The sequence below is a fragment of the Archocentrus centrarchus genome, chromosome 17 (assembly GCF_007364275.1).
Source record: "Archocentrus centrarchus isolate MPI-CPG fArcCen1 chromosome 17, fArcCen1, whole genome shotgun sequence".
Lineage (NCBI taxonomy): Eukaryota > Metazoa > Chordata > Actinopteri > Cichliformes > Cichlidae > Archocentrus > Archocentrus centrarchus.
Genome location: NC_044362.1, coordinates 35,303,951 through 35,330,090, shown reverse-complemented (window position 1 = coordinate 35,330,090; position 26,140 = coordinate 35,303,951). Strand labels below are relative to the sequence as shown.

The window sequence follows — 26,140 nt, the reverse complement described above, 5'->3', positions numbered from 1 at the left end:
CCTTGAAAGAGTAGTTGTAAAACAGCTAACTGATCATCTGCAGAGGAACGGTTTATTTGAAGAGTTTCAGTCAGGTTTCAGAATCCATCACAGTACAGAAACAGCATTAGTGAAGGTTACCAATGATCTTCTTACAGCCTCTGACAGTGGACTCATCTCTGTTCTTGTCCTGTTGGACCTCAGTGCAGCTTTGATACTGTTGACCATAACATTTTATTACAGAGATTAGAGCTTGCTATAGGTATTAAAGGTACTGCACTGCAGTGGTTTGAATCATATTTATCTCATAGACTCCAATTTGTTCATGTAAATGGGGAGTCTTCTTCACACACTAAGGTTAATTATGGAGTTCCACAGGGTTCTGTGCTAGGACCAATTTTATTTACATTATACATGCTTCCCTTAGGCAGTATTATTAGAAAGCACTGCATCAATTTTCATTGTTATGCAGATGATACTCAGCTTTACCTATCAATGAAGCCAGATGACACACATCAATTAGTTAAACTGCAGGAATGTCTTAAAGACATTAAGGACTGGATGACCTCTAATTTCCTGCTTCTAAATTCAGATCAAACTAAAATTCTTGTTCTCGGCCCCACAAATCTTAGAAACATGGTGTCTAACCAGATACTTACTCTGGATGGCATTACTTTGGCCTCCAGTAACACTGTGAGAAATCTTGGAGTCATTTTTGACCAGGATATGTCCTTCAATGCACATATTAAACAAATATAGAGGACCGCTTTTTTTGCATTTGCGCAATATTTCTAAAATTAGAAACATCCTTTCTCAGAGTGATGCTGAAAAGCTAATTCATGCATTTATTACTTCTAGGCTGGATTATTGTAATTCATTATTATCAGGCTGTCCTAAAAGCTCCCTGAAAAGCCTTCAGCTGATCCAAAATGCTGCAGCTAGAGTACTGACAGGGACTAGAAAGAGAGAGCAGATTTCTCCCATATTGGCTTCTCTTCATTGGCTCCCTGTTAAATCTAGAATAGAATTTAAAATTCTTCTCCTCACATACAAGGTCTTGAATAATCAGGCCCCATCTTATCTCAAAGACCTCACAGTCCTATATCACCCCAACAGAGCACTTCGCTCTCAGACTGCTGGCTTACTTGTGGTTCCTAGGATACTTAAGAGTAGAATGGGAGGCAGAGCCTTCAGCTTTCAGGCCCCTCTTCTGTGGAACCAGCTTCCAGCTTGGATTCGGGAGACAGACACCCTCTGTATTTTTAAGATTAGGCTTAAAACTTTCCTTTATGATAAAGCTTATAGTTAGGGCTGGATCAGGTGACCCTGAACCCTCCCTTAGTTATGCTGCTATAGGCCTAGTCTGCTGGGGGGTTCACATAATGCACTGTTTCTTCTCATTCACCTTATTTACTTTGTTTATACTCCACTCTGCATTTAATCATGAATTGTTATTAATCTCTGGCTCTCTTCCACAGCATGTCTTTCTCTCCCCTCAGCCCCCCTCAGCAGATGACTGCCCCCTCCCTGAGCCTGGTTCTGCTGGAGGTTTCTTCCTGTTAAAAGGGAGTTTTTCCTTTCCACTGTCGCCAAGTGCTGCTCATAGGGGGTCGTTTTGACTGTTGGGTTTTCTCTGTATTATTGTAGGGTCTTTACCCACAATACAAAGCGCCTTGAGGTGACAGTTTGTTGTGATTTGGCGCTATATAAATAAAATTGAATTGAATTTTATTTTACCCATTGCCATGAATCCTGGTATCAGAGCTCCATTAATGATGGCTTTCTTTCCTTACTCACACGTGCTAACTCAGGGTGATCATACTCAGAGCTGATTGAACTCTCTTGAACGGGAAACAGAGTTGCTGATCTCAGAGTTGATCAACTCGGAGTCTGTTTTTAAACTCAGAGGTTGTTGAACCTGCTTCATGGAATAGGCCCCAGGTGGTGGCAGAAAGAAGATAAGAAAGAAAGACTCAACAGCGTGAAGGGAGAACATAGCTTCAGTTTATTTAAAATCTGCTTCCATCGGTTCTCAAATCTAGAGACAGAAACACAAAAAGCCTCAAAGTAAAGCTCAGATCTCTCAGACGTGACCATAAATCTGCTTTCAGAGCACCAATGAGGACCCGCCACCCTGAAGCCTCCCAAACATCTGAGTGGAATGTCACCGACGATACGAGTCCATCAAGTTCTTACTCAGAGAAGAAGAATCATCTGAGATCCACACGGTGAGCTTCTGACATGAAAACAAACAGGATTTCTGTCCTTGAAGCTTCTGGACAAATTTGCCCTCACATTCAAAAATATTTTATCTTTATTATTGTTCAAATACACTTTGTAAATGCAACATGAAAAGCACGATCACACAGAGAATAGACACATCTCTCTGAAGTCTGTTCATAAGATGCCCCACCAGGAAAATAAAAACAGGCTTTCATTCCTTCCTCCCTCACAACTTTGCTTTATAAAGACGGAAAACAGCTTCCTGTCGGCTCAAACTGTCACATCCTGCTAAAGCCCGGTGCCTAGAGATAGGGGGTCCTGACTGGTCAGCTGTTGCTCTAAAATAATCAGCACTGACAGCGTGACGCCACAGAAAATAAACCCCCCCAGACCTCAGCATCAGTTTCACAGCCTGCACCCAACATGCCAACCTTCCCAGGAACTCAGACATTTAGAAATAAGAAATCTACTTGAGTTTGGCTTGTGAGAAAGCAGCTAAGTATGACAGCAGAGATTTAAAAACAAGACCACCGCACTCTGACCTCTGTCTGCACTCTTAACGAGGGAGAGCCGCAGTAATTACCCAACACTCAGGTCATTGGGGGCAGAGTGTGAGTACAGTTCACTTCCTGGTCTGTGCCCCTCAATCTGAGAACTATCACAGCTGAATAAATATTTTATTTTTAAAGGGAAGACCTACAAAGTTTGATAGTATTTTTGTCATTACTGAACTTTTTCCAGCTCCTGATGTGACATCATTCTAATGCATTCACATTGAACCCTGAGTGTTCACGCAGTGTGATCACAAAGTTCAAGCAAACAGACCAACCGACCTTTGTCAGAATACCTGCTTCACGCTGTGCCATGAAAGCCATTTAGAAAGGGAGGAGGAGCTTATTGTCCCCATTTGAGGGCAGCTTGAGCTCAGTGGTTGAGCTGCACTTCACACGGAGAAAGAAAACAAAGAGCCTGGAGAAAAGCAAGCGAGCGAGGTTGTGACTGAAGTCCTGAAAATGTTTCTGTGCTCATGAAGAGAAACTTCAGTTGGTGTTTCTGTTTAGCATCGACCCCTTTATACAAAAATTTGGCATTTTTGGAACAGCTGAACACAGAGAACCATAATGTCAAAGTTAACGTATGAGACTTCACATTTAAAAAGTGAGGCTAAAACAAACCTCAGATCATCACTGGTGACCTGACGGATGTTCAGGGGTGGGTTAGTAAGTTTTCTCCTCTGTGTCCTTAGATTAGGATTTGTTGGATAAATGTGTGTGAAACCTCTCTGGGGCTCCTTTGCTGATTAAAGTAAAGGGTCTGCAGACTGAAAGTTTCCCTTGGACTGTGGGGTGGATGACCCGGTCCGTCGAAGGGTCTGAGCTGAGGATGAAACCTGCAGCGTTAATAATTCCACACTTTTGATAAACTGCACTGCTGTTTAATAAACATGTGAATACTGATGTTTAGTTCAAAACTCTACATGTGAAGGTTTTAAACTGCACTTATTCTTCTGCAGAGCAGTCAGGCTGTCACAGTTTTGTTTCCTTACCATAAAGCAAAGACTTTCTTTTTTAACAGACGCTGTGGTTTTACTGGTCTGGCCCCCCTGAGATCAAACTGGGCCGCAGGTGAACTTCTGCATGTCCCCTTTTTAATGAAGCGAAAGCAGCAATGAGGAGTTTTTCCTCATGCGACGGTGAGCTGAACAACTTTCCACCTTACAGGGTTTGTTGGAAGCAAAATGAGAGGTAATTTTCAGTCTTAAGAAATCATTCACTGATTAAATAAAGGAAATATTCTGTCGATTATTTATTATAACTAGTGATTTTTCCAAGGAGACGCTCACTCTGTATTCATTTAAATTAGGTGTAATAATCATCCTCACCTGCTGACCATCATTTTTTCCCCATATGTCTTAATATTTGTCATTTACAGCAAAACTGTGAAAACTTTGGGCCTAAAGGAATCGAGAACTGCTCAAACTAAGCAAATATCCTGCAGATTAATCAAAATCAAGGAAAAAAATTTTTTTTCTTTTTTAGCTGATTTGTTATTTTTCTGTTCTTACTCAGCAGCTTTGAGCTCCTCACTTTGGTTCTCATGGTTTTTCACTTTCAGGTTCAATAAAAGCAGAGCTGCAGGGTCTCCAGACACCCCGTTCATTAAAAAAAGAACAAAAAAAAAACAACGTGCTGAACAGCGTCAGGCCGCAGTCGTGCTTTTTGAAAGAAAAAGAAGAATAATAGAAAACGTTCAGGGTGAGTCGAACACCTGTACACACCTACCTGCCTGCCGAAAGGACGGCAAGCAGGCGCAGATGAGCCGACAGAGCTGCTTAAAACCAGTGAGAAGGCAGAACAGCAACAAAAACAAACAGTAAATGCAGGTTCAGCAAGCAAGCAGGGTTACATATTTCCATTTTTTCTTCATTACATAAAGAAATAACAGGAAGAAGAGGTCAGAGAGGAAGAGAACCCCGAAAATATCCAAGCAGGAAGCTAATAGACATACCTGTACTCACCTCGAGGGCGTAAAGCTAAAACGGCTACGAACAAATCACAAAGTACAGTTTCTTTTTTTTTTTTTGTTAATAACTGCAATCTCTTGAAGCTAACGGTGATACTATCCCTACGGTTGACAGGGCGTTTATGTTCTTTCCTCCATCTTTCCTGTGATGCCACCCCGTCGCCGAGCACCAGGACAAGCGAGCACTCAGTCCGGGAGGCGTGACACCCGGCTTCACAACATCCAGTCTCATGGCTAAGACACAAGTCCAACTATGGCAATATATATTCACGTATATATTTATATAGCTGAAACCAAACCTTCCTTCCTTCCTTCTTGCCTCCTCCTCAGTAATGAAAATGAATGGAGATCAGAAAGTCTAGTCTTACCCCCCCCCCCCCCCCGTTTTGTCACCTGACCTCCCCCTTAAACCAGACAGCCACACCATCCTCGCTCACTCATGAACGGCCCCGTTTCAGTCTACGGCAGCAGCGGAGACACTAAAAACCGGCTCTCCTTCAGGACCGAGCAGACGACCGGGAGGTTGTTCTCTTTTTCCGTTTGTATTTTTTTAAATCTTTTTTCAAAGAAAGAAGTTGTTCTTCAGATGAGGAGGTCGTGGAGATGTGGCATCTGTCCAAAACAGGAGGGGGGGGGGGGGGGGGTTGCAGTGATGTGAAGGAGGGTGGTTCCTCAATGTTCAGATTTCCACCCGCTGAATGTAACCCAGCGGTGGCGCGGTGCATGGCACCGCGGTCAAAGAGATCCCGCGCTCTCCGATCCAGGAGGGGCGTCACCGCTCCTCGACAGCCGAGGGGGATGGGGTGGTGATTCAGCCTCGTCGGGGGGTCATGTCGCCTCCCCAGCCTCCACCGTTTCTTGCCGGTTTAATTTGAGTTGGAGCTTGTTTTCGTCAAACTTCTGTGGTTTTTTTCCCCTCCGTTTCTCCTGGTGGTGGTTTGTTGACGTCAGGACACAAAGCGCCGCCTCGCGCTGCCGTTCAGTGGGGCGGGTTCATGGCGCCGTGACCTCGCTGCTGCTTCTGCTTCTGCTGCAGGAGGAGTTGCTCCAGGGCCGACGGGCCCGGTTGCATCATGGAGCTTGACCAGATAGACTGAAGAGAAAGGCAGAGGGTTAGCGTGAGCCTAAAGCCACAGAAGTCATATGATCAAGACAATATTCAAGGTTCGTACACCTTTTCCAGGATCAAATTCAAGCACTTTTTAAAGCACTTTCAAGGTCCATTTTCAAGATTTTAAAAGGGGTCATTCACAATTATCAACATTTTCCAAAGTTTACAAAAAAATACTTTTTCAGACCCCTCCCTTCCTCCCCAAAAGTGTACAAAGAAAATATTGATCTTCTTTCATGACATTTAATTTCACCTGTTTATTTATTTATTTACTTGGGTCGAGGGGGTATTTTAATGTAATAGGAAGTAGTAAAAACACATCCTGGCACATTCTGGAAAACTTGGAATCAAATATACTCTATTAAAATATTGTACTGCACTGCATGTATGCAAAATGTACACTGTCACACTGAACAGCCGGTCTTGTGCCAAATAGTGATTTCCAGTATTTGACCAAAAAAAAAAAAAAATATTATATATATATATATATATCTATATATATATATATATATATATCTATATCTATCTATATATCTATATCTATATATATATATATATAGATATATATATATATATATAGATATATATATAGATAGATATAGATATATATATATATATATATAGATATATATATATATATCTATATCTATATATATAGATATATATATATAGATATATATATGCGTGTTTTTGTGTACAACTATTTGCAGGACTCACATTAAGATGCTACACAAATTATTTATGCCACCTCAAAAAACAGTTTCTGTACTCCACAAGACTGAGTAATGTTGTAATGTTGTCTATTTTACCACTTTTTCATCTGCTCCTCAGCAGCCAAATGCACCCAAATGCATCGTGTTACTGCATAATTTTCTGATTGTTGATATGGTGCATTTTTCCACCAGTAGGAAAGGTGTTGTCGGGAATTATTTTCTTTTGTCTTGTTTTTATTAGCAAGCACTTCCTGTTAGTGAAAATCACGTTTTCGCCGTTTATTTCTGCACAAAACGCGCATGGAAGGTGAGGACGATATACAGGAAAAAGCATGGCATAAACTATTGGGCATAACTCTGGTTTTACTTGGCCTATCAACGTAATTTAAAAACTGGTACATAGTTTGAAGTCTGCACTTTCGATTCATGGCAGCAGCCTCCCGATGCTACATTATCTAAAATCAGCAATGTCATTTTGACGTGCCAGCGCGTCCGTGGACTCCAGAGGGTTAAGCCAGTCTTTGAATGCCGGGTCATCGAGCCAAAGTTGTGAAAACTACATTTTCCCATGACGAGGCTCAAAATGACTCCGCGCATGCGCACAGCAGATCAGACAGTGGAACCAATGGAGTCTATCAACGTCAGCTCAGGTCCTGCCGAGTAGTTATATTTCTATACAGATTTTATAGTTAAACGAACTTAAAACAAAAAGTCTGCATCAATGGAAAAGTCAAAATATATTGAAGAGGTGATGAAAAATTTACTACCAAGTCAAATTCTGTTTGTTACCTTTTACTACCTTTTAATAGCCTTAATTTGAATTCATTTGATTTACTACCTTTTACTACTCCGCAGAAACCCTGATACAGCACTTGTACTGCGTCACATCGTACGCTATGGACCTCGCTTCAGCACCGAGGGGGACAACCTCACCCTCAGCACAGTGATCCCTCACCTATCACGGGGTTACGTTCCAGAGACACACCACGCCTCCACTGCTCTGTTTGTGTGTTGTGCTCACTGTGCTGAGAATTTTAGCTGTTATTTTTTTCTCTACTTCAGCTTCCAGAACGGATTGCTATAACTGCAGTTTGCTAGCGAGTGCTGCTATTACCAATAGCAATTCTTTGGTACCAGAAGGACCCCGTTCCCATCAAAATACTTTTTATACTTTAATCCCTGATTAGGGAAAAATAGAACTGCAGTAGAAACGTAGGTGATTGCTTGTGAATACAAAGCATTACAACATTATGCTCAGCAGCCCCATGTTTTTCAACAAAAACACTGATAACACAACAGCATCAGTCAGCTGTTTTACGTGCAGTCTGCGCAAGTGCAAAGAGGCAGAGCCGAGACAGCGAGCTCACGTGGAGCGAAAGTAAACGTTTTTCTAGCATCCAAAAGAAGCCTTTTTTCCACCTGTAACCACCATTACTACTAGGAAACAGCTGGAAGTCCTTCATCAACCACCTGATCATCAAGTTAAGAAAAGAACTTTGTAGTTGCTCCATTCACCCTGTTTGTTTCACACAGGGAGAAACTGCAGTACGGAAGTTTAAATATGCAGATGAACTGTTAATACGAAAGAAGTATTTTCTATCCAATTACTCGAGTAATCGATGGAATAAATGATAGAATACTCAGTTACTAAAATAATGAATAGTTGCAGCCCTACTTCTGAATGAAGTCTATCATCATTTTCTGTGGTTTACTGCGTACAGTTTCCATTTTTAATTCAGCTTTTTGGAACAATGCTTACATTTCCGTGTTACATTTATCTCCGGCGGCTTTGGCTGCTTTCCACACCTGCTGCGCGGCATTCACAGCTTGTTCCTGTCTAATATCTTCTGTGAATCGATGATGGCCTATTTTAGAGAATTCAATGAGACCAGGCCATATCGCTGCACACCACGCAACGGCGCAGCGGTGTACAAGTGAACGAGAGTGGACGCCTCCATGGATGCACGGCTGCCGACTTCTATGTTGCTGAATTTACTCGAGGAATGAATACCTGCAGTCGTGGATTGACATTATTTGCGTGTAGTATTTTTTTTCTCGCATGTGACTTTTGCCTCAAATATAATTCCATTTACATCTTATCCATAATTGAGACCTCAGCCAGTCAGCATGTCAAATAATAAATTATCAAGAAAAACATTTAATATTTACTTCTCAGGCTGCTGGTATCAAATGTAAACCTGTGGGGAATTATGTTACCTTGAGGCTGTCAAGCAGCACAGTGGAGGATGACTCCTCCATTGGAGACTCCTGATTGGTCCAGGAGCTGCCCGTCGATCCAGCCTGGTGCCAGCTGGTGTCTGATGCTGCAGAGGAGACTGCAGTTGGCAGGTAGTCCAGACCAAACCCACCAACTGCTCCTGGAAGACCACACATGGAGCAAAGTTCACTGTAAACCTGAGGCGCTGTTAGCAAAGACACTGATCATGTGACCTGTACTTGCTAGTTTTTTCAGTGAGTGATGATGCCATAGGCAGGATGGACCCGCCATGAGTCTGTGTTGCACTGACAGAAATCTCTAAATAGATCCAGGGACTAGAAAGAGAGAGCAGATTTCTCCCATATTGGCTTCTCTTCATTGGCTCCCTGTTAAATCTAGAATAGAATTTAAAATCCTTCTCCTCACATACAAGGTCTTGAATAATCAGGCACCATCTTATCTCAAAGACCTCATAGTCCCATATCACCCCAACAGAGCACTTCTCTCTCAGACTGCTGGCTTACTTGTGGTTCCTAGGATACTTAAGAGGAGAATGGGAGGCAGAGCCTTCAGCTTTCAGGCCCCTCTTCTGTGGAACCAGCTTCCAGCTTGGATTCAGGAGACAGACACCCTCTCTATTTTTAAGATTAGGCTTAAAACTTTCGTTTATGATCAAGCCTATAGTTAGGGCTGGATCAGGTGACCCTGACCTATCCCTTAGTTATGCTGCTATAGGCCTAGTCTGCTCCCATGATGCACTGAGTGTTTCTTTTCATTCACCTGTTTTTACATTGTTTATAATCCACGCTGTATGTTTAATCATTAGTTAATATTAATCTCTGTCTCTTACACAGTTCAATTCTACAATAATACAGAGAAAAGCCAACAGTCTAAACAACCCCCTATGAGCAGCACTTGGTGACAGTGGGAAGGAAAAACTCCCTTTAACAGGAAGAAACCTCCATCAGAACCAGGCTCAGGGAGGGGGGGGTCATCTGCTGAGGGGGGAGAGACAGGACAAAAGACATGAAAGTGTGACAGTGTGTCTTTTGGCCTGTCTCTCTCCCATTAGCCCCAATCGGTCACTGCAGATGACCGCAGGTGACAGTGAACTGTACTGCTAAATCACCATGGTAACGTTTCAGCGCGTTAATGTGCAGCAGCAAAAAGAAACAGCAGAGGGAAAATAAGCTCAGACCTGGTCCTCTGATAATGTCTTTTATGCTTTTTCACTGTTACGTAGGAACTCTACCCAAATCTGAGGGAGCTGTTTTCAAAATAAAAGTCTATCTAAACCAAATGTGAGAATAAAGCGAACAAAAAAGACTGAAACAGAACATTCTGCTCTTTAGAACTAAAAAAAAATGAGGTTATTTTAAAATCCAAGTTTTTATCTGACTCCACGACATGAACTAGTGAGATAAACATTTGGAGATTCCGATGATCTGCTCAGTTTGCAAGAGAAAAAAAAATAAAACCCATGAAAAGATCTGACACCCCCCCAAACGGCTCACCACTCTTGTCGGCCTTCCAGCGGTCCACTCCCCTGCGGTCCCGGCTGTCCGGAGTCCCGATGGGCCCAAAGTTGGAGAAGGGCATGGCTCCGTGGTTGTGGGTTGGGGGGGAAGACGGCAGGCTGCTGGGATTGGACGAGTGAGGAGACTGGCTGGCCGGGGTGGAGTGATCTGCCAATCAGAGCGCAGTTTCCATCAGAGACACATTCCATTGAGCGTGACTGAATATTAATGACTTCTCCATGATGTACCTGAGCTGGCGGGGAGGGAGGGAGACCACGGAGTGCCCTCAAACAGTGAGTAGAGAGATGGCTCCTGATGCACCATGGGAGTGTCGGGCTTCGAGCTGGGCGGCAGGTTTTTACCGTAAGCTTGACTGAAGATGCTGTTCTGGTTGTACTCCTGAACACAAACAGAAACTCGATATTGATATTATGGAAGAATATTTAATTGATCATCCATTCCTGACATTAATTTTAAAGCTCAGCAAACCAAGAGCATTGATGTTGTAAATGTTCACATTTACCAAATTCAGGTTAACAAACCTGAAAGCTATAATCAGCCATCATTTACCTGCAAACTGAAGTTCACCCACTGACTGGCTGTTACCCAGCAAAGGTTTGCACAGTGAAGCAAAACAGAAGTAAAAACTGATTCTTAAAACTAAAATAAATAAACAACATTTAAAAACATGCAGGAGATTTCTTCAGTTTTTTAACATGATTATTCATTCACTTAAAACCAGTATTGCAAAGTATTGTTTAAAAAGGAGATTGCCTTTAACCTTAAATATTATTCAAATTAAAAACAAATACATGAAAAAAGTGGAGGTATAGGGCACAGGCCCTGATTAAAGCCCATCTCACGCAGCCAGCCTGCAGCCTCGCGGGGGCAGAACGAGCCAAAATGAGGCCCAGAGGGCAGCGGACCAGCTTCCTTTGGGAGACCCGCAGACCAAGTGAAAGACCCTGATCGATTCAAAGTCAGATGCAGCTCCACGCATCCTTCCACAGGTTCACCTACGGAAGCTTCTAAGTGTTTGATTAGATCTTGAAGAGAAAAAAATTGTCCTTTTCTATAATCTTTGGAAATGGATTATAAAATTCAATTAATCACCCAGTTCCAGCTTTGGAGCATCTTTTATAGAGACTGGAATGTGTATTTATTTCTGTATTTCTTTATTAAATATCATTGCTACTGGTACGCTCCTCATAACCTCAGATAGCCATTAAGTGGAATTACCCACTGAATCATCACTGACACAATAAAGTGAATCAATGTGACTCACACTGGTCACATTACCATTGAGCCTGAGGTGAGTTCAAAGGTCAAAGAAAAATCAAAGCCTGTGTGAGGCTGTGTGTTTGTATTAAGATGAGATGAAGAGGTTAGCAGGGCTGAGGCGAAGGTTCTGACCTGCATGGGGAAGCCGGGTATGGGCAGCAGAGAAGACGACTGGCTGACGGCCTCGGGGCCACTCTCCACCCGGCTCTGGTTTGGCAGCTGGAGAGACAAAAGACAGAAAGGATGATGACAGACAGACAGACTTCTGATCAGTACAGGCGTGAGTCATGAAGCTGCAGCTGCTCCACAGTAAAAGCCCTGCAGGAGGAGATTTTAATGTGAAGCAGCTGCACAACACGTTACTTTATTCAGGTAAATCTTTGAGATTTGCAGCTGGTGGTTTCTTAGGTTTCCAAACTGGATCCTTTCAGGTCTTTACATGAACTTTAAAGTGTCAGTAATCAGATTGTCTCCTTCAAATCTTAAACACGGCTCTCTTAAAAGTAGATCTACTGCATTTGAGGGCTCAAATTTGGAAAACCAAATCAGTTCAAACTGATTTATCTTATCCATGAAAAGGATCCTTATTATCAGCTCAGTTTGTCTCCAGCTGATTTCCCATCACGTCTCTTAATGTTTGACAACATTCAGCATGCAATTACAGCCACAATCTGAAGCCATTTCGGAAAAACAATCTCCATCTCTACACCAGTGTACTGTGCATATTTTTATTCACAAGTTCAGGCTCTGCTTCAAAGCATTACGCCCTGAAAAGAAGTGAAGCAGCAGTGAAGCTGTGAGGAGTGTCTCAGAAACTGGCCTAGATACACCTGAGAGGATGACCCTTACTGCGAGATCAGCCAAATTCTTATCAGCTAAGGTCTTTGACTTATGGACCTGTTGCTGGAACTTAAATTTGGAGCTTAACATTTTGGGATGAACTGCCCTTGTTCTTTCTAAATGTGAGGCTTCTGCAGATTGTGGTTATAACTCTGGATAAATAGGTGTGACCAGCTCTGGTGAAGCGATGGGTGTGCTAAGAGTGTGGTTTCAGGCTGGATGCAGGGAAGTCAGGGTTTCAGGACAGGGAAGGGTGCTGGATGAGGAAGACAGGGCTACATACAAATATATTTGGTCCAGGAGCAGTGCTAAGAGGGCCAGCCAAGGCCTGGAAGAAATCAGGAGGCTTAGTAAAGATGAGCTCCTCCTCCTCCTCAAAATCTGCTAGAGTTTTTAACAGGTCAGGAGGTAGAAGAGGCGAGCTCTTGTTGTCCTAATGAGAGACGAACCAAGAAGAGGAAGAACAGAAAGAAGAAAGAAAATGAGAGGGGGGAAAATATAAAGAAGGAAAAAAAGAAAGAACGCAAGCCAGTAAAACAGGTAGAAAGAAGGGAAGTTAAGCTGACAAAAGCCTGAAAGCTGAGAGGGAAAGAAAAAAAAAATATATAATATATATATATATATATATATATATATATATATATATATATATATATATATATATATATATATATATATATATGGGACTTTAACGCGTTAATTTTGATTAATTAATTACGAGGAAAATAAATGAAAAATTTTAATGCATTGTAATTGCACTTTGCACCGTGGAATGTTTCTCAGTGTACAAGTTCCCAGTATACAGATTATATCAACGCACAATGTCAAAAATTCAGGGGCCGCATCCTTCGAAGGACCCAGCCCATGTAGACCGGGTCCTTTGCAGCCCACGTACACCGCAAAGGCCGGAAGTGAGCGGCTAGCCTTCATATCAGCGTCACCTGTCCTCACCTCTGCGTAGCTCATGTCGCCTAGCAACCATGAGTGCGAAGCATAGCTGTGTAAAATCAGCTGGTTAAACGGAGAACGAACTTTTTCTCCTTTTTGAGGTTTAATTTTAAGTCTTTAATTCAAAATAAGCTGTTAAAACAAGCATAACACATTTCAACATCAAGGAATACAGCTAAGTGAATGATTATTTCCAACTATATTAAGTGAGACATTAATGTTGAATAAAACTATCCAGTTATGATGCTTAACTTTAATTTCAGGAGTTTGGTTATCACAGGAGCACTTCCACCCTTCATTGGTCTGTGTAATATATATATAAAAAACAAGTCAGAGCGTCAGCTGTGGACCAATGACCAGAATATCTGCAGAGTGCTTATTCTGATTTGAGCATAAATCACACTGTAAACTCCTAAAACCCAAATTAATTATGGGTCACAAATGGCCTGATTCTTCACTGTGGCCAAAGTATTTTGAATTTAACCCCAAAACTTCCAGCAAATTCCATCAACCTTGTTAGAGAAGTGGAAAAAGAGGAGAAATCTTTAAAGTCCCAAACAGAAACCTGCTGTGCAATCTTTAAGAACCAAATTTAATCAAATCTAAGCTGGAAACTTACTGATGTATATTTTATATGAGCTACTCTAATCACTTCATTTACTTTGTAATGTGTAGGTTTTGGCCACTATCAACTGCCCTTACTAGAGCACGATCGGTTTCCTCTGAATAAATTATTAGATGAAACTCCAGCACTTCCACAGCAATTACACCCAATTCTCCCTGGACAGCAACATCAGGAAAAAAGAAAAAGCAGCATAACACAAACTCCTCCCACTGCACCTCCTGAGAGCAGCTCACCTCAAACGAAGGTCCCCGGGGCCCGGCGGGGCCATCCTGCTCTGAGCAGATACCCCCCGGTGATGGCCTCTTCAATCTGTCAGCCAGCACACTCAGGCCTTCCCCCATCCTATACGAGGACTCCCAGTAGAAGTCCGGCATCTTCACATCGGGGTACTTCATCTTCTTGTCCATGCTGGAGAGCTGAGACTGAGCCGATGAATGCAGCTGGTGCTCGTACAGCTTCAGAGGATCCTGAGCAGCCATGTAGAAGGCCTGCTGCTGTGGCTGCTGCTGAGGCTGCTTCATGGACATCTGCATGGGAGAAACCTTCTGCAGGGCCGCCTGGGCCTGGTTCCACATCTGAGCCGACTGTTCCTGGACCTGCATGAACTGCTCAGATGGGAACACAACGAAAAGGGGGGGAAAAAAAAAAAAAAAAAAAAAAAAAAAAAATCACTCACTGCATGACAGGCTGTCACAGCTAGAAACTTCATCCTAAACATTACTGTGACTTCAAAACACTCCTGCCATGAACAAAATATTGTTTTTGATATTTATGTGTCTTGAGGCGACAGAAAAGTTTCATTTAAAATAAAGAGACACTGAATGTGAACAGCTTCAGAGTAAAATCATACTGAGGACAACAGTCAGCCTGCCACAGACAATGGAAAGACAGGGCGAGTTGGTTATCAGCTCTAAGCTGTAGTTAGTGTTGCCCACTGTATACGCCAGGAGCAGAAAGAGTCACTCAAAGTATAAATATCACATCCTTCACATGTTTGTGGAAAAAAGCAGCCGAGTCCTTCAAATAGAAATCAGTCTGCAGGCTGTTAGCAGCACACGAGTCAAAAGTTTCCCAACTCAGGTTGGAAATCAAACAATCACAGAGGATGTAGTCAAAACGGGTCGAACATAATGAGTCATTAACCAGGCTGCTGACTCATGCTCAATCAAAACAGTAAAATAAAGGAAGTGGCAGTCATGTGACCTGACCTGCTGCAGTCCTGGGTGGTGAGGTGGACTCTTTCCCATGCCGACCTGCTGGACAGGTTTGGTGGGTGACTGCTGCTGACTCATCACCTGAACCTGCAGCTGGACCGACTGCTGCAAAGCCTGCTGGGAGGGCGGCTGAGCCTGGGCCTGCTGAGCCTGGGAGGGGCCGTGTCCCGAGGATCCCGGCCCCTGACCGGGCCCCGGGCCCGAGGGCCTCTGCTGACTATAGGGAATGTGGGACTGCTTCCCGGCTTGGACCTGAGTGCCTGCCTGGGTGTGGACAGCTGGCTGGAGGAAAGGCCCTGGGACAGACACACCAGTGGAGAAGGTGAAGCCCGGATTCACCTGGAGTCCTGGGAATGCCACAGGGGGTGGAATCACATAGGCTGAGGGAGGGAAACCTGCAGAGGATGCAATCAAAGTTTATAATTGCCACCAGAGACAACACAGGGCAAAAATATGCAGACAGTGAAGCTCACTGAGAGGCTGATTAAAATACCATCAGAGTGGCTGATGGTAATGGCCCTTGTTACAGTAAGTATACGCTGAAAGTAGATCCTGAGAGGTTTTTGTTTTATAAGATGAGGACAGCAGACCTGGATTTTGGTTTGAAGTCAAGAAATAAAGTTTGGAGGCCTGACGATAAATGAGCATGGTAGCAAGAATGTTCTGGGTTCACCCCCCAGGATACCCCCTTCTGTGTAGGGTCCACAAGCTCTGGTGTGGTTGTGCATGTTTTCACCAACAGCTATAGTTTCTCCCACCATCAAAAATGAAATATCACGCTAGGTTCATGGTGCTTCTCCAGGCTCAGGACTCACTCGCAAGAGTTTCAATTCCTGGTTTAAATAAATAAATAAATAAAAGTGCAAACATACCGGGTCTGCTGGGCAGAGGTGGGAAGGCTCCGGGATGATGGATGGGGATGAACTGGGAGGAGCAGGTGGTTTGAGTCTGAGTGACAGGAGTCTTCTTAGCCTCAGACACCGGAGTCTTCCTCAGCTCCGTCTGTGCCTTCACCTGAACGAGAGGAAAGCATCATCAGGTCAAGACTGGGGTTAGACTCAAACCAGTAGTTTTGTGAGAAAACATTTCAGCTTCTACCTGTTTTCCAGCATCAGCCGTTTTCTCATGGCCGCTCTTCTTTAGTTCGCTCTTCCTCTTGCCATCCCTCTTCAGCTCTCCTTTCCCAGCAGCCCCGTTGCCTTTGGAGAAGTCTCGGCGCTCCTTGCTGCCATCTTTCTGATTGTGGTTTCTTGTGGGCTCGCGGCTCTGCTCTCTAGGTTTGATGTTCTCTTTGAAAGTGACAACTGGACGGTCACTGCTGTCGGCCCATGAGCTCTGAGTCTTACCCACGGAAAGCACCGACTTCAGGCCAGAGTTCCCGCCATCATTGGCTGTCTGCTCACCGTTTGAGGACTCCTGCAGCACGGGCACCTCCTTCTCCTGTGGCTCCTCGATGGCCTGCTCTGGAATGTTGGTCATGAAAACGAGGATGCCGTCCTCGCTCACTCTGCACTGGATCAGTCTGAAGAGAGGAGACAGCCATGACACACCAGTTTGTATATGGTAAACAGTGACAGAGCGGAACTACACTCACCCCGGCTGGTTGTCAGCCACCCATTTGCCCAGGGTGATGAGTCTCTGGTGTCGGGCATGCACTGGCAGGCCGTCCCGGTCCACCAGGATGCCCTGATGTCCTTTGGTGAAGTCCAGACACCTAAAACAGGAATATACATCAGAACATCTGCGCTCACCAAACACTCACACCGTTCACCAAGAGTGGGAGGAGAGTCGTTACCTCAGAGCGGGCCGGAGAGCCAAGAAACCCTGCAGCTCAAACTCTTCAGGCAGGGGTGTGACTGAGGAGAAAACAAATATACACTACGGTGAAATTTACATTCTGAGGAAATTAACCAAGTCAGAGAAAAGGTTAAAAACACATGGATGGATTTATGCAGGTAGAGAACTTCAAAAGCCTGAAAAAAACAAACTACCAGGGTTATTATAGTTAACAAAAACGAACGAAATAACGAAAACTGAAATTGAAAAAACATTGTCGTTAACTGAAATAAATAAAAACTACAATTAAAAGGAAAAAACGATAACTAACTAAAACTGTATTGTGAGTTTACAAAACTAACTAAAACTAACTGAAATTATTGTGGATTGATAATTTTTCCGCTCTCCGAGTTTAAGCTGGGAGCGCCGTCGGGCAGCTGTGTGCATGCGTGTGCACGAGAAAGCAGCAGAGTTGCTCTGAACCGACCGGGTTCAGAGCGGGTCCACACTGCCGCAACGCTGTGATGAACCTGTTCAGTTCTTGTGCGTTTCCGTCTATTTTATCAGTGAGAGAATAACAATCAGGAATAATAATCAAAGCATCGATATAAGGACTCACAAATGTCAGCAGATTCCTGGAGGGAGACTGCTGTCGGAATGGACGTGAGGAAATGAAGGAAGTGGAAAAACAGGGACAAATATGTTTGCAGCCAAAAAACTGAACACAAAGAGCGAGGACCAAAAAAAGTCCCAGCTGGCACTGCAGCACACGACCACAAGGTAATAACACACACAACACACACAGCTACACAAGCATAAATGCGGACATGAGGTCGGACACTTCCATAGATTGTGTACAGAGGATGCAAAGACCCTGCAAGTCTAATCAGCGAGCATCTAACAAAGCTAACAGAAGCAGCTTCAGGTGGTGAGAACATCAGGAAGCAGCTGGATTTGACCTTTGACTCCTTCAGTTTGTTTTTGTCAAACACCACATGTAGGTGTTGTTAATCTACTGCACTGACACTGGAGTTTATTGGGAGTTTATTGTAGAATTTATTGAGTTTGGGAGTTCATGTTTTTCTTTGTTTCTCCCTGCTGATGTTCATGTGTGTCCTAATTATTACACATTTAGCACGTAGTGCTTCTGTCTTGTGAACTGTTGGTTGTTGAATATATTTCTTTATGGTATCTTTTGTTGAGTTTTTATTACACAATAGTCACTTTTGCACATTGAATCTTGCACCTGACAAAGTATGAAAATACTAAAACTAATACTGAAACTAACGAAACTAAACTAAAACTAAGCATTAAACCTAAAATAAAAAACGAGCAAAACCACTCTGAAAACTAATTAAAACTAACTGAATTAGAGAAAAAACAAGTAAAAACTAACTAAAACTAAACGATAATGTAAAATCCAAAACTATTATAAACCCTGCAAACTACTGCAGTGTAGACAGTGACTGACGAGTCATTCCACTTCCTGTAAATCCCTTTGTACCAAAAAATGGCTACAAGTCAGGCAGGTGCACAGCAGGGAGAGACAAGAGAAAGCTACCTTTCTGTGTACAAGTAAAGGCTTTCAACAGCGAAAGTAATTATTTCGACCTGTTCTTAAAATGCTAGCATTCTGCTAATGTATGCTGATTGATCGATTTAGAACAGGACACCCTCCCTCCATGGCGCCCGTTTGCAAACAGGAACAAGTTCTAAATGCAGAAGAGGCAGCTGTTTGTGGTGGTTGAAGATGAAGCTGTCATGAGGCTGCTGCTTGCTTCATGCCGGTAGGATGCTGTAAAGTGGCTTGTGGTGCTGTAAAAACTTTAAAAACTGAACTACATCTATTGTCTTAATTCTTTCTATAACAACATGATGAAAAATTCCAGATTAAATATATTTACTCTAAGAAATTTATATTTGCTTTACAGTTCCATAAAGTCCCATAGAGCAGATTTAAAATCAAACGGTGCAGATGTCCTACCTGAGGAGCAGGACAGGTCGTCCTCTTTGGGCTGGAAAGTGTTGAGAATGGACACAAGCCAGGGCCAAACACTGAAGAGGGTGAAGAGTTATAGCTTCAATTCAGAACTCCACACTGGTTAAAACAGAGAAAGTCTGCAGCACTTACTTCTGCCTTTTGATGACAGCAGCCTCGTGGAAGATGCTGGGTCTCAGTTTGAGCCAGTCCAGAGACACCTTGATGGCAGGCAGAGGGCACTCACCCATGATCTCTTCCCCCCGGTTCTTGTTGAGCAGAATGCGGGTGCACATCACGCCCAGGAAGGACACTGAGGAGACAGGAAGTCACGTCAGATACCACCAAAATAGTTTGGGTCATTATAACCATCTACAGATTTAAAAAAAGAAATACAAATTTGGAATAGCTGCTAAAGTTATTCTACTTTAGTTGTACAGTTATACACATGCCAGAGTCCTTCCTGCAATGCCTTCATACCTGTAAATAATAAAAGAACTTAACAGTCACCATTTATATCTGATATGACCATCATTCAAACGTAGCAGCAGCTGCGTATGAATCTTCCGTGTAATCAGTGTCATTATTATCAGCAAGTTTTCGGTTCTTACTGAAGAGGCCGAGCAGCTGGAACCAGCTGATCTGCTGCTCGCTGCTGTAGCTCTGCTCGCTGCTGTCAGCCGTCAGGTCTCTGAGGTGGTGCAGCTCAAACAGGTTAATGACAGTGATGTGGACCAGCTGCTGAGAGCTGAAGGCCTTCTGCATAATCAGTCTCTGCACACACAAACACACGGCAACAACGATATCATAACAACTGATTTCCACATGCACGTATTAAAACTCTCCAAAATAACACATCTTCAAGTTGTACCTGAAACTGCTCCTCCAGTTTCTCTCTCAGGCTGTCCAGCTTGTCCAGACTCTTACTCAGGTAGACATGACCATGAAATTTGATGAAGGCCTTGATGAAATCAGACACGCTCCACTTGGTTTTCACTTCATCACGACTGCAGGAACAAAGGAGCAGGAGGAGGAGGAGGAGGGAGGATTTAATAGAGAGGAAATGAGAGAACATCATATTCCAAGAAGGTTTTATATTAAAAAATTTTAAAGTCTCTGAGAGGTTTTTATTTCTTTCCAGATGGACAAGATGTTCCAGGCCAGGCACCAGAAAAAGTGACTCTGGACCTTAAATTAGATCCTTTTCTTTGACTGTACAGTGGAAAGAAAAGTCCAACATCTTGTTTTTGTGTTGTGAGCTGGTACCTCTCCAGAGCCTTGGACAGAGCCTTTTGCAGATTGGTAGAGGCTGCTGGGAAGGGGAACTTGACTGCAATGCTGCGGCAGTAATAGAAGATGGTGGTGAGGTGGTCTCCTTTAGAGGAGGCCAGGATCGCCAGCTGGTTGTAGGGCTGACCTGCAGAAGACGGAGAGAGGCACCACATGAGCAGGGATGAACTACAAACATGAATAGAATAGAATAGAATGCCTTTAATGTCATTATACAGGATGTACAATAAGATCGGAGGGCCACTCCTGTTCAGTGCCATGCAGTAGAAAGTTGAACTTTCTAAAATATACAGAAAATAAAACAGAATGTATAAAAACATATACACTGTAAAAAATAAAATAAGTATATACATATGATAATGAAGATGGGTGAGTATTGCACTTGGTGAATATTTCGCATTATAGAAGTGATAGATATTGTTCAGTATGAATAATATTGCACAGAGATGTGGGTATTGCACAGTTAGAGTGTGAGTTCAGGGTGGTGATTGCTTTGGCAAAGACTACCCTCTGAAGCCTCCCCCGTCTGCCTCAGTGCAGCTGCCGTACCATACTGTCATACAGTACGTCAGCAGGCTCTCAATGGATGAGTGGTAGAAGGTCAGCAGCAGGTTTGAGTCCAAGTTGTTCTTCCTGAGGACCCTCAGGAAGTGAAGTCGCTGCTGAGCCTTCCTGATAACAACTGTGATGTTATCTGACCAACAGAGATCAGCAGAGATGACGCCAAGACACCAAGAAACCTGAAGGTGTGGACCCTCTCCACACACTCGCCGTTGATGTAGAGGGGAGCTGGGTCAGTCCTGTGTTTCCTGAAGTCGATGATGATCTCTTTGGTTTTCATGGTGTTCAGTACCAGGTTGTTCTCTGAACACCAGGCTGTCAACTTCAGGACCTCCTTTCTGTAAGCTGCCTCATCTCTCCTTGAGATGAGTCCGACCACTGTGGTGTCGTCAGCAAATTTGACGATGAGGTTGTTATTGTGGGCCGGACTGCAGTCATGGGTGTAGAGGCAGTACAGGAGGGGGCTCAGCACACAGCCCTGTGGGGAGCCAGTGCTCAGTGTGTGGGTGGAGGAGAGATGGGGGCCAAGTCTCACAGTCTGGGGCCGGTTGGTTAAGAAGTCCTTTATCCAGGAACATGTGAGAGGGGGGAGGCCCAGGGTGTGCAGTTTGGTGGTGAGAATGTCCGGGATGATTGTGTTGAACGCTGAGCTGTAATCCACAAAGAGCATGCGAGCGTAGCTCTGCTGCTGCTCCAAGTAGCTCAACACAGAGTGGAGAGCTACAGCGATGGCGTCCTCTGTGGATCTGTTTGCTCGATATGCAAACTGATGGGTGCCGAAAGTGGGGGGTGGTTCTTCACGTGCTTCTTATTCCAGTTGTGTTGATTCATAAACACCAAATCTAACACATGAATTTTTCATTAAAAGGCTTTCACACAGGTGCAGTATTAATGTACTATATGGGTTCAAAGGGTGAGCAGAACTTTTGAAATGTAAGCATTTAATCATCAACAAGCTTTATCTCACATCACAGAAATCAGTTTCCCTCACATGTGAAACTATTTACAACACACAAACTGGTGAGCACGGCACCGCCAACATAATTAAACCAAATTTTTTCCTTGGTACTTCATAGTTGCAAGAACTATGCAAGTATGACATTTAAGAGAAACAAACCAATTAAAATTCAGAGCATTTAAATGTGTGCATGTGTTTAGAGCTCCATTTTAAGGACTACAGAGAGACTGCCAAAGCAGTAACCCAAGGCCATTTAAGAACAGCTAGAACTGACTGGTATCAGGCCATATCAGAAAAAAAACATGCAAGAAACTTGAGACAGAAAAAATACAATTAATATGGAAAAAAACCATAGCAGAATAAAATATTCCTAAAACTAGTAGGACATTTGTTTGCAGTAGAGAAGTGATTCTAGAGTTGCCACCACAAAAGCACAGTGTCGCTTTCTCTTTGATTTATATCATGAAACAAATAAAAGCAGCTGTTTAGATAATCAGAGACTCCTGGAGTCTTAATAGATGTGCTTTACCTCTAAGAAAAACAAGTGTAGCACAAGGAGGTAATGGGAGGGATGGATTTCCATTAAACAGCAAAAGCTGAAAAAGACAGTTAAAGAAAACCTGCAAACTCACCGTTTGATGGAACCAGCTGAGCTGCATGCCGGTAGTAAGACTCCGCCTGGCTGGTCTGGTTACGATAACGAGCTGAAAGACAAACGTGAAGAATAAGCTCTGAAAAATATAACCCGAGATGTTCAGTCGAGTTCAGTCACCACTCATGAACATGAAGCTTTTCTCACCGATGTCTCCAAGATGGACGAGACAGTGCTGGCAGATGTAGGAGCAGGAGCTCGGCTGAGGGGTGACGATGGCACTGGTGTTGCTCTGCTTATTGCTGATGATGCCGAGCTGAGACGACTTGACGCGACAGGGCAGGTCCACGTTGAACACGGTGCACAGCTCCTGCAGCAACTGGAACATAGCAGGAGTCCAACACTGTTAGTCTCTGTGTGAAATCTCTCACTTCCCTGCGGCTGCACAGGTTTATATCTGCTTTATATCAGGAATATTATAAAAAAAAAAAAAAAAAAAAAGTTACATTTTGAATAAAAATGTGAAAATGTCCCCAGAGCCTGGACCAACTTAGAAGAGACTACCTTTTGAAGTCAATCCAGGAATACTTTGGGAGCGCAGAACATCTGTCATACCTTCACAAATACATTAAATACCTACAGTAATATCACCAAACCGCAGAGAAAGCTCACAATGAACCTACCTGTGTGTAGAAGCCACTAGCTGCTTCAAGAAACAGCGATAAGTTGGCCTGGACCTCGCTGCGGTTGGGGTTGGCTCGGTTCTTAGCCTGGCTCTGAAGGGTCGTGATCTGGTTCTTGAAAGCATGGTTCCACCTGTAGGCAGAAGCACACATCAGGATTATCATGATGGTCTGAGGACTCCATAGAGGTTTATCAATGAAGGGAATCCTTCAATCTGAATCCTTGAATGCTGTCACAGTGACAGCTGTGGGGAGTGTGTGAACATGCTCACGTTGTCTATCACTGCCTTTTTACATGAACCACAAACTGGTCTTTGGTGGCGAGATAGGCGCACAAAGATTCAAACATATTTTTGGTTTCTGCAGCTTCCAACAAAGAACAACAGGTTTGCAGGACTGCAACTTTGTGGAATAAGACCCATCATCTGGGATATCCTCCCTCATGATGGTATTCACATCACATTATAATCATGTGTGTGCAGGAATATGACTGCTGCAAACATACATACTGCAAAACATTTGTGGAACTGTTATTCTAGAAAACAACTGATTTCTGACACAAAAGACTTCTTTCAACTTCTACCTGTGATTTTGACTATTCTCTTCATTCCTGTTTCTACAGCTACAGTGATGCAGAGACACAACCTCGAATGGGTGTAAATCAATCTAATTACAGTTGTTTAAGGGAAAACAATGCTGTGTGGTGTGATGCAGAGTGGAGGCAGAGCAGCTTACAAGTCCTGTTCCACCTTCTTGTCCAGTGCGTACTCAAGGTCTGTCACCAGCATCTTCTGGTACAGGTCCTGCAGGGCCTGCCGAGACGTCCACACCTCTGCTGCCCCCAGCTTTGAATCTGAAAACACACACACACACACACACACACACACACACACACACACACACACACACACACACACACACACACACACACACACACACACACACACACACACACACACACACAGAAGTCAGTCTGTTAAAAGAAATCTGCTGCATCTGTGGACTCTCTGAAAGGTGTGTGTACTAATATTTGGCAGCAGTGAAAAACACCTGATTTATTTATTATTTTTGAACATGTTCTCCCTGTGCTTGTGTGGGTTTCCTCCGGGTACTCCGGTTTCCTCCCACAGTCCAAAGACATGCACTTACTGGGGTTAGGTTACAGTAATCCCTTGCAGCGAGTCCGCGTAAAATATTTATTGCGGTATTTTCGCTGTTTCGAGGGTTTTTGCGGTACTCATTCTTCACATGCGTAGTACGTGTTGTACAGTAATGTATATATTTGGTGTATAAGTGTGTGCGTGGGGTTTATAAAAACTATTAAAATAATGTATAAGTATTAAAATAAATATAGCGTCCCTACTTCGCGGATTTTCACTTATCGCGGGTGGTCCTGGAACGTAACACCCGCGATAAGTGAGGGATTACTGTAATTGGCTACTATAAATTACCCATAGGTGTGAATGAGAGTGTGAAAGGTTGTTTGTCTCTGCCCGGCGACAGGCTGGCGACCTGTCCATGGTGTACCCTGCCTCTCGCCCTATGACAGCTGGGATAGGCTCCAGCCCCCCCCCCGTGACCCTGAACAGGATGAGCGGAAGCAAATGCATGGATGGATCTTGGAGGGATTGAAAAAGTACAAATTACACCTACATACATATATATATCTATATATTTATGTACACATACACCTATGCACATATATACACATGTACACATATGTGCCTAACTACACACACACCTATACGCACATATACACATTTGCGTATATACACGTTTTACACATTATGTCAGTTCTAAGTATGTTTATCAATGGATTCCACCTTTTCTTAAATAAATCAATGGTTAGGTTTAGCTTTGCTGTTATTTTCTCCATATTATAAACTTTCAACAATCTCTCTTTCCATTGATTTACAATGGGGGGGGGGGGTTGTACCAACATACTGTAATCATTTTCTTTGCCACCAAAACCAGAATTCCAAGCAGATACAATTTTTCTTTGATTAACCACTTGCTTGGGAGCACTCCCAGGACAAAGACAAAGGGGGTTCCTTTCAATAAAAATATGTAAAATGTTTAAAGTTTCCTCTCTAATTCCTTCCCAAAATGTTTTTATCTTTGGGCAGTCCCAGAAAATGTGTGTATGGGCTCCAATTTGTCTACACTGTCTCCAACACATATTTGTTTTGCCCTTGTCATATTTAGAAATGATGTATGGTGTTCTGAAACATCCAACATTTACCTTCCACCAGAATTCCTTCCACAGAGGGCTGTTGGTCAGTTTATGGTTGTTTTCACAGGATAGCTCCCACTCTTGATCCTCAATTACAACAATTCCCATTTTTCCTTTACCCCAGGAGGGCCCCCCAACATACATGACTATAGGCATTTATATAAGTTTGACACCATTTTATCACACTTTCTTTCTTTAGTGGCCTTCATAAGGGGCATTTCTAAATTCATGGGTTGTAATATGAGGAGTGGCCAATCTTTATGGGACATCAGATAACTTCTCATCTGTAAAAACCTGTAAAAGTCATTTGAAGTCAACCCATACTTCTCCTGTAACTGACCAAATGACTTCAAAATCTCCCCTTCAAACAAGTCATCAATGAACATTAAGTTCTTATTTTCCCAGTCTCTGAACAATGAATCAAGTTCTCCCGAAAGAAAATCTATTATGTCCACAATTTTCATGGCCCTAGATATTGATTGCGGGGGCTTTGATATTTTTCCTATTAATTCTAAAAATCTTTTGGGTACATTTCATCCATGTTGGTGGTTGTGTGCTTGTTCAAGGCTTCATTTGAACCAAAAGCGAGGGCCTGCCTGCAATGAAAATTTAGGGCACAAACTTTGTTCCATTGTTAACCATGTTTCTTTGTTCTGGATTAGCCATTCTAATAATCCTCCCATTTGTGCTGCCCAATAGTATATTTTCAAGTTTGGCAAGTTAAGACCTCAATATGCTTTACCACTAGTCAACTGTAAAAATTTGATTTTGGCCTTTTTTTTCTGCCAAATAAGAGTGGAAATCATTTTTTGCATTTTCCTAAAAGAAAGTTACTGGAATCCAGATAGGAAGGGACATAAACAGGTACAATAACCTG

The 26,140-nt window shown here is 43.1% G+C and overlaps 1 protein-coding gene across 2 annotated transcripts in view; it reads right to left on the bottom strand.

Moving 5' to 3' along the window:
• Positions 1-1,961: 1,961 nt before the first annotated feature.
• Positions 1,962-26,140, bottom strand: part of smg7 (SMG7 nonsense mediated mRNA decay factor) — a 36,477-nt gene continuing 12,298 nt past the window's right edge. The window contains exons 3-23 of one of the 2 annotated variants that reach the window (XM_030752842.1): positions 23,766-23,883; positions 23,031-23,163; positions 22,555-22,726; positions 22,388-22,459; positions 20,213-20,363; positions 19,818-19,953; positions 19,558-19,720; positions 19,100-19,259; positions 18,953-19,023; positions 16,988-17,048; positions 16,787-16,906; positions 16,291-16,714; positions 16,065-16,206; positions 15,187-15,587; positions 14,212-14,583; positions 12,689-12,838; positions 11,698-11,784; positions 10,533-10,683; positions 10,282-10,452; positions 8,767-8,927; positions 1,962-5,818 (exon numbers count right to left, since the gene is read on the bottom strand). In XM_030752842.1, the coding sequence (XP_030608702.1) occupies positions 5,705-5,818; positions 8,767-8,927; positions 10,282-10,452; positions 10,533-10,683; positions 11,698-11,784; positions 12,689-12,838; positions 14,212-14,583; positions 15,187-15,587; positions 16,065-16,206; positions 16,291-16,714; positions 16,787-16,906; positions 16,988-17,048; positions 18,953-19,023; positions 19,100-19,259; positions 19,558-19,720; positions 19,818-19,953; positions 20,213-20,363; positions 22,388-22,459; positions 22,555-22,726; positions 23,031-23,163; positions 23,766-23,883 (3,530 nt within the window). In that variant the 3' untranslated portion in view covers positions 1,962-5,704. The remainder of the gene's footprint in view (positions 5,819-8,766; positions 8,928-10,281; positions 10,453-10,532; positions 10,684-11,697; positions 11,785-12,688; positions 12,839-14,211; positions 14,584-15,186; positions 15,588-16,064; positions 16,207-16,290; positions 16,715-16,786; positions 16,907-16,987; positions 17,049-18,952; positions 19,024-19,099; positions 19,260-19,557; positions 19,721-19,817; positions 19,954-20,212; positions 20,364-22,387; positions 22,460-22,554; positions 22,727-23,030; positions 23,164-23,765; positions 23,884-26,140) is intronic. The other variant, XM_030752843.1, reaches the window with a different exon arrangement.